At 43.8% G+C, this 12230-nt stretch overlaps 1 protein-coding gene across 1 annotated transcript in view; it reads left to right on the top strand.

The window, feature by feature from the left end:
- The window catches only part of cdh8 (cadherin 8), a 110033-nt gene that overhangs the window by 47579 nt on the left and 50224 nt on the right, over positions 1–12230 (top strand). Inside the window, exon 3 of the mRNA XM_056248454.1 lies at positions 5178–5472. Coding sequence (XP_056104429.1) covers positions 5178–5472 — 295 coding nt within the window. The remainder of the gene's footprint in view (positions 1–5177; positions 5473–12230) is intronic.

Below are 12230 nucleotides of genomic sequence, written 5' to 3'. Positions count from 1 at the left end.
CTGCTGTGCTGTTGGCAACTCACAACAAACTCTTGTTTGTATTTACTCTTGTGTATTTATGTTAATTTTTTGTGCTTCCTTGTCGTTCGTTCATCATCTTCGTCATTTTTCGTGATGAATTGTTTTGTTGCACTTCTGCTATAAATAGACATCCACTCTTTCATTGCGTGTGTAACGGAGGCCAGCTAGTGAGAGATGTGCAGGCTGATGAATGCTAGAGAATTCGTTGTTTACTGTTTAGCGTCCTTGTCAGTGCACCAGCCTCGCATTCCAGCAATCAGGGTTCGAAAACGACTCGGAGCAGAGCGATTAGGATTGGAGGTGGAGCAATGAGGAGAGGGGTGTTTATTTGGGTTGATTTCAAATATCAACAATTTTCAGCAACGACTTTGAGAAATAACATAATGCACCTTTAGTATTATCACACATACCTGAAAATGACATTACAGTACTACTAAAGTATTAGTAATACAGTTAAAAATTTATCTTCATATTTCAATTTAGTCAGTTTTTTCTTGATTTATTTACTTATTTACTGATTTATGGACTGTGGATGTCTACACGATGTACAGTATAATACCAATTCTCCTGTTTAAACACACTTTTATAATAATAATAATTAATAATAATAATAATAATAGTTGTTGTGGCAATGTTAGTGGGTGGCAGATCTTTGAATATCAGTTCAGTTTTTAGCACACCAGAAGTTCAGAGTCACAGCCAGTCTTAAACAGGAGCCGTCCCGGGCCAGACATGACATGTTGCTTGTGATGGTGTTACTTGTGTGAAATCAATGCATGTTTTAACAGGAGAATTGGTAATCACATCCTGTAGCAGTCCACGGTCCATTCAGCCACTCAGTAAATTAAGTCGGGGAAAGAACAGACTACACTGAAATATGAAATTAGAATCGCAATGTCTATTATCTGGACACAAATAAAGCTCCTTTACAGAGTCTTGTATCTTGATCTGTAGCTGTATCTTCTTCATGCAAATCTATCTGTTTTTGATTTGATTACATTTGCTTTGCGTGACAATAACAATTTCTCTGTTTGGTTCCTTCTCAGCACAGTAGGAATAAATCAGGAGCACATGAAGGGTAATCATGTACCTAGGAAGGTTACGGAGAAAGCCACTCCATTCAAGGCACCGTGTGGTATTCATTAGTCAAGCTTGCATGCTTACTCTCATTGTTTTGGATCAGGGCATTTTTAATATTCTCTGAAGGTAGGATTCTTTTTTTATTGTATGCATCCAGTATTACATAAAACATATTATATACACTCATATAATTGCATATAATTGTTTCAATTGCACAATGTCCTATTAACCTATTAAACGTGAAACAGGTTTTTATTGGCAGGAGAGTAAAGGTGACATCTCTTTTGATAAAACAATTATCAGTGGGTAATGCAATAATTTAAGAACAGACTAATTAGACAGCATCCATTCTTTGTATTCAGATTTAGGTGCCCATAGGTTTCCATACTGCCCATTTTCAATGTCTGAAACAGAATTAATTATAGATGAGAAGGAGAAACAAGTCTTACATTCATGCTTATGCATACATTATGCTAAATAAAGAGTTATATTAACAGGTTTTGAATGACTGATAACATGAAATTAAAAAGACTTATAAAAACCATAATTAATAAATAAAGTATAGTGTTGTTGAATGATATATTTTTGCCGTTATTCGTAGTTTCAGTTTGTGAAATTACATAGCAGATGGTGAAAGTAGAGAGTTGAGAAATAATAAGGGGAAGAGGGAAATGAGATTTGGACGCGACACACGACTAGATTTGAACCTACATCTCCCACATGAGCACCACGTGCCAAACACAAGGGCTGCAACTTCATCTAGATAGGCTAAATTAAAAGATAATTTAGTAGGCAAGGCATGTTGCAATACATATTGCCTATATAGCATTGACATGAATTATAGCGATGCTGATAATGAGCAGAAGTAATTTAATGTCATTAGTGGCTGTTAAAATATAGATGGCATTGCCATCTGAAATCCATTACGCGGATTTACTCTTGCAACATGCATGATCTCCACAAACCCTTTCAGTTGGCGCTATGCACAAACTGTGGTGCATAGTTTGTGCAAGAAACAGAGCCCTGCACTTAAAGCATGCCTAATTGACTGTTGAGATGGTCCTTGGGTTGGGGCTCTGCTGACATTTTTTAAAGCTGAGTGACACCATATCTCTGTAGGTGATGTGAATCTTCTCTTCTCCACTCACATCTCTCTGCCAATTGCCCTGACAAGAGGCAAAATCATTAATTTGCAATGTCCGGCTTAACGCTCCACTTTAGTGTGTAGCCGGTAGGCGTAGGGGGATTGAGGGGTCCTCATTACGGAGCCGCTGATTGTTCCTCAGGCTACTATAAAGGTTCATCTCCAGCAGCCACTGACATATTTTTTTCCGAACTGACAATAAAAGCTGTACTCCACGGCAGTGGTACAGGGAGAGACGGGTGTAAAACCAACCGTTGTTTCTCCTCGGCTCCAGTCGGGCAGCTCTGAATGCTAATCCACACAAATGTGCTGGCAGATTTAAGATGGCCCAGGATTTTACATATCCCACTTTTGCTGTTATTCTTTAGCTACATATTTTTCAGTGTCATACTCAAAGTTTTTTGTTATACATACCATTGGTATGTTGTTGTTTTCTTTGACCTTCTTTCACCCTTTTAGCTTTAATGGAATGATTTTCCTTCATTTGTAGGAGTATTAAAACAAAACTATTCACAAAAACATTACCAGACCATGTGTGTTAAAAGATTTGACGGAAAAAATATGGACGCCGTCAGATGTTAGCGCACTGGTGTTGCCTTGGCAACCCAGATAATAACAGACTGCCTCCCCTCCGCAGCCATACTTTCAGTCGATTGTTTGCACATTGAGATTAAGCGATCACTCGTCAGAATGGTACTGGTGTGAGCACAAGCTTGCAATGTTGTATGTATACAGGGCATAGGGGTGAACAAATGGGGGAAGTGAAGTTTTGCAGCTGTGACATTTTGTTCATTGCTGAAATCCATACTAATATTAATTATCGTTAATTTTATTGAATGCATAAAGTGGAAATCACTGGAAAGAAAAGAAAAAAAAGTTTCCCACCAGAAAATGCACATCATTAATTTGAGCTCATTTAGGGGTTTTCGTAGAATGAAGACTGTTGTGAAGCTGATGTGTTAATGAGATAGATATTTCATGTGGAATGATAGGACAATCATGAAAAGTGCAAGGTGTGACAATTTAAGTGTGTGTGCTTTGTCAGTGTCTAGAAACGGCACCGCTGAGACAACATATGCATAAAAAGTTATTAAGCAATTGCTTTTTTTTCTTTCTTTTTTTCTTGAAGTCTGCATTTCAAAGCTCACGCTGTCCTTGTTACTGCATTCTCAAGTGTACTTCCACCTCGCACCAGGCTGTATATATATATTACCTCAATAAATGGAACAAAAGTGGCTGGATAGATGTGTTTTGGGAGGAAAAATAATGTTAAGGCGATGGTTCACTCAAACTGACAATTCTCTCATTATTTACTCAGACTCATGTCATTCTGAACCCATATATCTTAATTATTATTTGTGGAATACAAAAGAAGATCATTTGAAGGCTATTCAAAAGTTTGAAAGAAGTCGCTCGCCAAGGTTGCAGTTATTTTATCAAAAATACAGTAAAACAACAATATTGTGAAATATTATTACACTGTAAAAAAAGTGATCTAACTTGAAAAATAAAGCAACCAATCACAGTCAACTTAAGTTACCTCAACTAATTTGCTCCAATTAAAGTCATTTAAAAAAAAAAAAAGTTCATCCGATGAGTAACAGGCAGTCCTTTGAATTTAAATATTCTTGTCAAGGCAGCTAAAGATTAAAGCATTTAACAATGCAAGGAGCTACAATAATTGTCCTTTCATCTCCTTGTTTGATTTTCAATGCTAACTACTATATGATATTAACATTATTTGCCTCTTAAAACTATGGGCAAACATTTTACCCTGATAGGCAAATGTATTGCATATAAAAGTTGCAATATGATACACATACTGTATACTGTACCTCAACACACAAATCTCAAACATGAACTCTGACAAATATGACAGCTAAATAACAGTGACCACAACAGCAGCAGCATAAATTAAGCCAGTAAATGCAGAGCAATGATCATTTTTAAATAATAGTTACCATTTTTTTAAGCTGCAATGCATGCTGGGAACTGGCACAATATTGATCAATGTTAAATCGTTTGTTCAGATAACTCTATTTGAAAAGTTGGGACAACAAATACATGATAATCTAGGTAAGGTCAACAAAACAACTTTTGTTAGCAACACATTTATATAGTATTCTTGTTTAGTTCACTCAAGTTAATAAACTGACTCATCCTTCTAAATCAGATTTTTTTACAGTGTACAATTTAAAATAACTGCTTTTTAGTATATTTTAAAATATGATTTAAAATTGAACATGGTACATAACATAAACAAATACGACTTGTGAACTGATCACAGTAGATGATCAGCGATTCAATTGTAATTCCACTACCAACCTTCCACTGATACATGATTTCTATAGTGCCATATATAATTAAAACAAAAAATAAAACATGCTCAATGAATGCATTATAAAGAAAAAATACAACAAACAATAATGTATGTGTTTATTTAAATAAAGTGAGCCTTAAATAAAAGTGATATAATATTTTTTTAAGCATCTTTCCTTTTTCCTTGGCAGGTAATTGTCCGTCAATTCCCCACCCTCCTCACTTTTTTTTTTTTTTTGCACAGCCCAATTGCCTTCTCGTTCTGGAACTGTGACCTGATGACTGGTTTCAAGTTGGTAACAGGGCCCTGAGGCAGGTGTGAGCAGAACGCTTTGACCTCCACTCTCTACTAGCGATGTATGAAGAAGTGAATGACAGATAGATGGGATACACAAGCCAAGCATTACCTGGAAATCCAGGACTTAGCCTGTCCTTTTACCACTTTTTTTTTTTTTTTTTTTTTACAATTCAGCCGTCACAGTAAAGCACTAGAATTTCGAAGAGACTGTGCAGCTTTGCACTTGGGCTTCAATTCTTTTATGCAATTGATTACAGGCATTGATCTGGTCCTGCCCGAGTGGTATCAAACCTCCTCCTTTGTTTCTCTTTTCAGCTCCATACGGATTTGGACGTGGGGAATAAGAACATCAAGTATGTGCTGGCAGGGGAAGGGGCGGGCACCATCTTTGCCATCAACGAGAGGACGGGGGACATTCACGCCATGAAAAGGCTAGACCGGGAGGAGAAGGCTGAGTACACGCTGACGGCGCAGGTCGTCGACAGAGACTCTGACCATCCTCTGGAACCACCGTCAGAGTTCATCATCAAAGTGCAAGACATCAATGACAACCCCCCACAGTTCATTGAGGGGCCTTACAAAGGTTCCGTGCCAGAGATGTCCCAAGTGGGTGAGTGATCTTCTTTCATCATCTCCGGTTGTCTCAGCTGAACAATGACGCGAGGCACTTTATCTCACAGTGAAATGAAGCAGACAAAAGCTCTGACAAAATACACAAGTAACAGAAATAAAGACGCCATGATCTAAGAATAGACAAAAATAAATAGGAGGTGACAGGAATTTCTCATTACTGTGTCTGAAGATTGATACAACAATATATGTGTATGCTGGTGTCCAGTCATATTGTAACCTTACAAACTAGAGAACAATGTTCAGCATTGAAGCATAATGGGGTCCACCACTGAGATTGTCCAGTTTCACCATAAAAAAGCTTTTTGTTTTTCAAGCTACATACTGTAATGTATTCATAAGTTCTCACGCATTTGTTGCAATGCATTCTAATGCATGTCTCCTTAAGACTAGTTTTAAATAGAGCTCATACTCAGTTGACAAAGCCTTCTCCGTACTATCCCGTGCCTGACCTTGAGATGGATCTTGAGTATGAGTAAGGCAGTGAAGGGAATATCATAATAGTGCCACTTAAGGGATTCATTATAACCCCCGTGACATTCTGAAAGCCGTGTTGTGCTGCAATGTGCACTGCATGTTGTGTTATGCTGAGAAATCCCATTTTCTCAGGAAAGTATACAGTAGGCTGTTGTGTGTTTTTCAACTCTTGCGCAAATAAATGGCTGTATAAACTCACGACTTGCTTTATTTTTGCTGTTGACGGTTTATACACAACATGAAGCTATGTAACGCAGACAGGATAACTATATGCATTAATATAGATTATAGATGAGAGTACATGGAGTTACAGGAAGTGCCATTAATAAAATGATTAATGGAAAACAGAACTAAAGCTGCTGTGTGCTTCAAGTGTTGTTTAACTCCAGACCCAAGGCTTTCTTTTGAAGTGTAGAATGCAGTTGGGGAATATCGCTCTTCTTCAGGTACATTGTAACCCAGTCATGTGTAACACAGGGCTTCCTTGTTTCCTTTAAAATCCTGACTTCTTCATATGGGCATTTTCTCCTCTAAGTTTGTTCTGTCATATTTTTTGAGCACTTAGAGCATACAGAATTGGAGCTATAGGAGAGAGTCTTTCTCTCTGTTCTGCTTTCAGACTAATGCACTCAATTGAAATCCTCCGTGTAGTTTTCTGAGGGATTTGACAGTGAAGTGTGGGATACAGCAGACGGTGAGGGTGAAAAGCACAGTGATGATGGAGGAGGGCAGGAAAGGGAAAACAGCAAAAGATGCCTGAAGTTGAATTCTTTCACGATTGTTCTTTCCTTTTGTCACTGCTGATCAATTAAACATTAGCTGATGTTCTCTTGTTTGCTTGAAAGGCATTCTCAATGACTTGTTTTGGTCTTATAAAGTATTTATGTTGTGGGAGACACTCATAGAGAGAATCAAAAGCTCTTTGGCTGGGAGAGAAAAACAACAAACAGACAAATGAGGAAGCCTCTTTTATTTCCTGTCTCATGTACACAAATCACAGAAGTTTACTTCTCACCCTGATGTCGCATGATTTGTTTTCTAATAAAGGTCTGACAATAAGTTTTGTGAAGAAGTTGTGAGGTTTGTTTGGGTTCCTGAAGTTCAGAATATGTGCTATAGGGGGCGCTATTAGGTACCTTCTGAAAGAGTACTGAATCTCCTGATCAAAAGACATGTGAAGAAGAAGCAGAAACAAGCGATAGCACAAGTAAGTAAAATAACGCGATCACCAACATTAAACAGCATATAAATTATGAATGAAATGTCGACCCAAGACGAGGTATAGGACTGTGCAACCTTTGGGGGTGTTGATGGACTCGATCGACTCCATCTATGTTTTGATTATCGTTCTGAATCCGATCTGGACGCAACCATTGACAAAGAAAGCAATTTTCTCAGCTTTTTGCTCAAAATGTGGCTTGTTGATAAAAAAAAGAGAATGTATTAAGCTAGAAGAACACCTTTTTTTAAGCAGAGGGTCTGTTCTTTCTTTTGATATATATTGCATGTTCAGATATTCATACAGCAAAATATTCTGGGGGCCATGAAAATTTTGTGAAAATGATAAAAAAAAGCTGGCGGGGAAAGTTAAACTCAGTATTAAAGTATTTGGCTATAACTGTGTGTACGTTAGTCTTGTCAAAATGTTGATATTTTGATACATTTTTATTCAGAATATTTGCTTTCAATATTCAATACTTATTTTCAGTATTGGGGAAAGTTCATTTTAAAATGAATGCTTTACAATATTGCGTTACTCCTTAAAAAAAAACAAATAATTGCAATACTTACTAACTTTTTATTGAAAGTAATGTTACATTACTTTTGCATTACTTTTTCCCACCTGCATGGGCCGATCTTGCTTGTTTGTTTTTAATAACAAAAACACAAAAGTTCTATTTTTGGCAAATGTAAAGGCCCTTTCACACTAAAAGTGAAATGAATAAGCTTCAGGCTGAAGAGCAAATTTGTGTCTCAGCTCAAATATGCCTTTCAGCTGTGCTGCCATGCTGGACCACAGAAGAATTGGAGGGGGGGACTTAGAGAATACACATATGACCCGAAGGGATGCATATGGAGAACACTGGGGTGTCCAGCCGCAGGTGGAATATTTCAACCCCAGGGGTGGCAAGGTGGCTTGCCAAGGGAAAGACACATGCTCAGAGAGGCTTACAGTGGAAATACACATGTGGGGGTCGATCAGAGGAGGGACCATGCACACGGGAGGCACCTAGCCGACACGCAGGCAATAGACACTGGCGCCGACGTCAGGAGTGCTGGAGGAACTCAGGGCTTTCATGGAAGCTCACCTGAGGAATATATCGCACGTATCCAGTCCGTGGAGTGGAATAGCGAGCAAGCGAAGACACCTGAGCGGGTCCAGTACTAGCTGGTTGAAGCGAGTACATGAGAGGACACCGGCTCCACTCGGAGATTATAGAATCTGGCAAATGTGTTCGGTGTCGCCCAGCCTGCAGCTCTGCAGATGTCTGTTAGCGAGGCGCCATAAGCCCAAGAGGATGCCACACTCCGGGTGGAGTGGGCAGTCACACCAAGGGGGCACGGTCGGCCTTGCTGCTGGTATGCCAAAGCAATGGCGTCCACTATCCAGTGAGACAGCCTTTGCTTGGAGAGAGCCTTTACCTTCAGCTTCCCACAATAACAGACAAAGAGCTGATCTGAGGTCCTAGGTGCCAAGGCTGGGTCTGCCTCCTCCAGGGGCAGCACTTGCAGGTTCACCACCTGGTCCCGGAAGGGAGTGGTAGGAACCTTGGGCACATATCCAAGCCGGGGTCTCAGGATCACGTGAGAGTAGGCTGGCCCGAATTCCAGGCACGCTTCATCAACGGAGAATGCGTGCAGGTCCCCTACCCTCTTGATGGAGGCCAATGCAACCAGGAGCGCTGTCTTCATTGACAGGAACTTAAGCTCCACTGATTGCAAAGGCTCAAAGGGAGCACTACGCAGGGCAGTTAGAACCACTGCGAGGTCCCAAGAGGGAACGAGAGGAGGGCGAGGAGGATTCAGTCTCCTCGCTCCTCTCAGGAACCTGACGATCAGGTCGTGTTTCCCCACAGACTTACCTTCGAATGGGTCATGGTGTGCGGCAATAGCGGCAACATAGACTTTGAGGGTGGAGGGAGTGAGCTAGGATCAGTCAGTCGTCGAGATAGTTCAGGATGCGAACCCCGTGTTCCCGGAGGGGAACAAGGACTGCCTCGACGACCTTCGTGAAGACGCGAGGAGACAGGGCTAGCCCAAAAGGGAGAACCGCGTACTGGTATGCCTGCCCCTCGACAGCAAACCGTAGGAACGGTCTGTGTCGAGGGAGAATGGAGAAATGAAAGTAGGCGTCCTTCAGGTCGATAGCTGCAAACCAATCCTGGGGCCGCACACATTCGAAAATGCGTTTGGCAGTGAGCATCTTGAACGGCATCCTGTGAAGGGAGCGGTTCAGCACGTGCAGGTCCAGGATTGACCGTAACCCACCGGTTTTCTTCGGGACAATGAAGTACGGGCTGTAGAAGGCGGACCTCATTTCGGCTGGAGGGACAGTCTCGATCACACCCTTCGCTAGCAAGGTAGCAACCTCCACTCTCATGATAGGGGCATTGCCACCGACCATAGTGGACCCTGAAGGGGGGAGGAGACCGCGCGAACTGAATCGCGTAGCCGAGCCTGATCGTTCGTGCGACCCAGCGGGACAGGTTGGGAAGCTCTAGCCAGGCTCCCAAGAACTGTACCAGTGGGGTCATGCGAACCACAGACTTCCCGTCGGTGGGGCAGCGAGGCGGTATGACTGGCCCGGACGTGGACGGCATAGCGGCCCGGTGTGGGGGCACAGTCATAGACCGCGTCCTGACAGAGGATACCAGGGAAGGACGAACGTTCCACGGGGGTCTGCTCTGCCAGGGGTCTGGCGACAGAGGAGGATGAGAGCGGCACGGTCCGGGGACGGCGCGCACTGTCATCCGGCTCTGGGACAGAGGAGGACGAGGGGTGCACGGCCCAGGGGCGGCGCACCGTGTCGTCCGAGAACTCTGTGTGCTCAGAGACGGGAGAGTCAGTTCTTTCTGAGAATAAGGATTCTTCCCCGGCCCTCCACCAGGGAAAGGAGTGGCCCTGCTACCAGCTCCTGGAAAGAACTGAGTCCCATCTCTGAGCAGCCCATCTCAAGAGTGCCGCTTAACCCGGCGTATAGCAGGGGGCGGGGCTGGAGAGGGCTGTGGGGTCCCCCTGCGGCTTCCAGAGCCAGCCCGGGTGAACGGGCGGGGTGGGAGCCGCAGGAGGGCGCCTTCGGTGGTGGGCAGACTGAGGGATCTGCTCGGACGGCGGGGCCGTCGGGGCAGAATAAGCCTCAGTCTGCTCGTGGGCGGTTGAGAACTGTTGGGCAAAGCCCTCAACCGCACTGCTGAAGAGGCCGACCTGGGATATGGGGGTGTCAAGCAGATGAGTCCGCCCGACATCCTGCACATCAGACAGGTTCAGCCACAGAATGGTGGACATTACCTGACCCAGGGAGCGTACGACCACTTTCGTCGCTCGGAGAGCAAGGTCAGTGGCGGCGCGCAGCTCATTGAAGAGCCCTGGGTCAGTCCCGCCCTCGTGCATGTCCGTGAGCATCTGGGTCTGGTAGACCAGCAGAATGGCCATGGCATGCAGTGAGGCGGCTGCCTGTCCTGTAGCCATATAGGAATTCGCCACAAGTGTAGACGAAAAACTACAGGCTTCGGACAGGTGCTTAGGATTGCGCCGAGAGGAAGCACTCTGAGGACACAGTAGCATCGCAACAGAGCGTTCAACCGGGGGGACCCCAGTGTACCCATGGGCAGCGGCCCCGTCGAGGGAAGGAAGGGCGGAGGAGATCAACGAGGGATCGATGGAAGACATGGGGGTCTTCGAGGATTTCGAGATCTCCTGATGCTCATCCGGGAAGAAAGGCATTGGAGTGGACGCCGACAGGAGTCAGCGGCCACACCCAAAACCAATCGCCCAGCAGCGAGCGCTCAGGACAGGGTGAAAGGTTCCACTCTAGTCTGATGCTCGCAGCGGCCCGGGAAAGCATGGCCGTCATCTCAGGATCTGACTCGACAAATGCCATATGCACACCCGAAAGTGGCAGCACTGTCGAATCTTCACTTCCTGAAGATTCTAGCCCGCCCTGTGATGCTGCGATGGACAACAGAGCCGATTCTAGAGCGTCAAGGGAAACCCGCGGGGCATCCGAAAATAGACCCGGGGAATCCCCTGAACACTCACGGGTTGCGTCACTGAAGAGGGGGGCGTGGTCCACGGACAAACAGTCGCCGGTTTGTTCCACACTCTCACCCTCAGGTCACCCTGGCCACCAGCCGAAGTAGCACCTCACGTGGAGAGTGTTAGATCGGGGTGTGGATGAGGGGACTTTCCCTCTAACGAGATCATTGAGTCTCGACCGTAATGACGCGATGATCACGTTCCCGCGGGGAGAACGTGAGTCATCCACAAATGCTGCTCTAGCGTGATCAAGCCCAAGCACGCAGAGCAGAAAATGTGCCCATCAAAATCGGAAATGAGTCGACCGCAACCAGAAATGCACGGGCGAGCCGTCTTTAAAAAGACGTGCCGCGTGCGAGCTCTTTTGTGAGAGGAGAAAAAACTCCGCGATGTTGAAGCGAGCAGGGAGAAACACACTCATTGGCAGATCACTGCACAGATCAGCAGGCAATGTGAACTCGCTGCAGATCGCCGTCACACCAACACCGGAGAGAGTGGCTCGTCTCGTAGAGTGAAGTCAGAAATGGCTGTGGAGAGAAGAGATGCTCTTGGCTCCGAAGCGAAAACATATCTGCATCTTGCGGCGTCCTCCTTTTATACCCACGAGGTAAGGCGGAGATACACTATGCAAATTCCGCAGACCCATGGCATTTCTTTGCCATTGGCTCGTTTTTGTATACTCGAAGTCGATAGGCTTCCTAAGCGAAACCCCCATTTGTCGTCATCCGACGGAACTCGGAGTGACAACGAAAGGGAACACACACTTCTTAGTATGGTTGAATTGGATCATCAAAGACCAGCAGCAAAGTCACTGATTAATAAAGTGATATCAAATACATAAAGTATATTTGTGTAATTTTACATATTTAATGATAATAAGTTGCATTTCACTGATTTGATTCATTTTGATGAATACTGAATCTGTGTTTGTACAAGTGAGATAAGTAAATGCATGCTAACATTTAGTCAAAAACTACAATAACCATTATGTTCACACTGTGCAAT

Source organism: Rhinichthys klamathensis, unplaced genomic scaffold (assembly GCF_029890125.1).
Source record: "Rhinichthys klamathensis goyatoka isolate OS25496 unplaced genomic scaffold, OSU_Roscu_1.1 h1tg000055l_1, whole genome shotgun sequence".
Lineage (NCBI taxonomy): Eukaryota > Metazoa > Chordata > Actinopteri > Cypriniformes > Leuciscidae > Rhinichthys > Rhinichthys klamathensis.
This window is presented reverse-complemented; position numbering and strand designations above follow the sequence as displayed.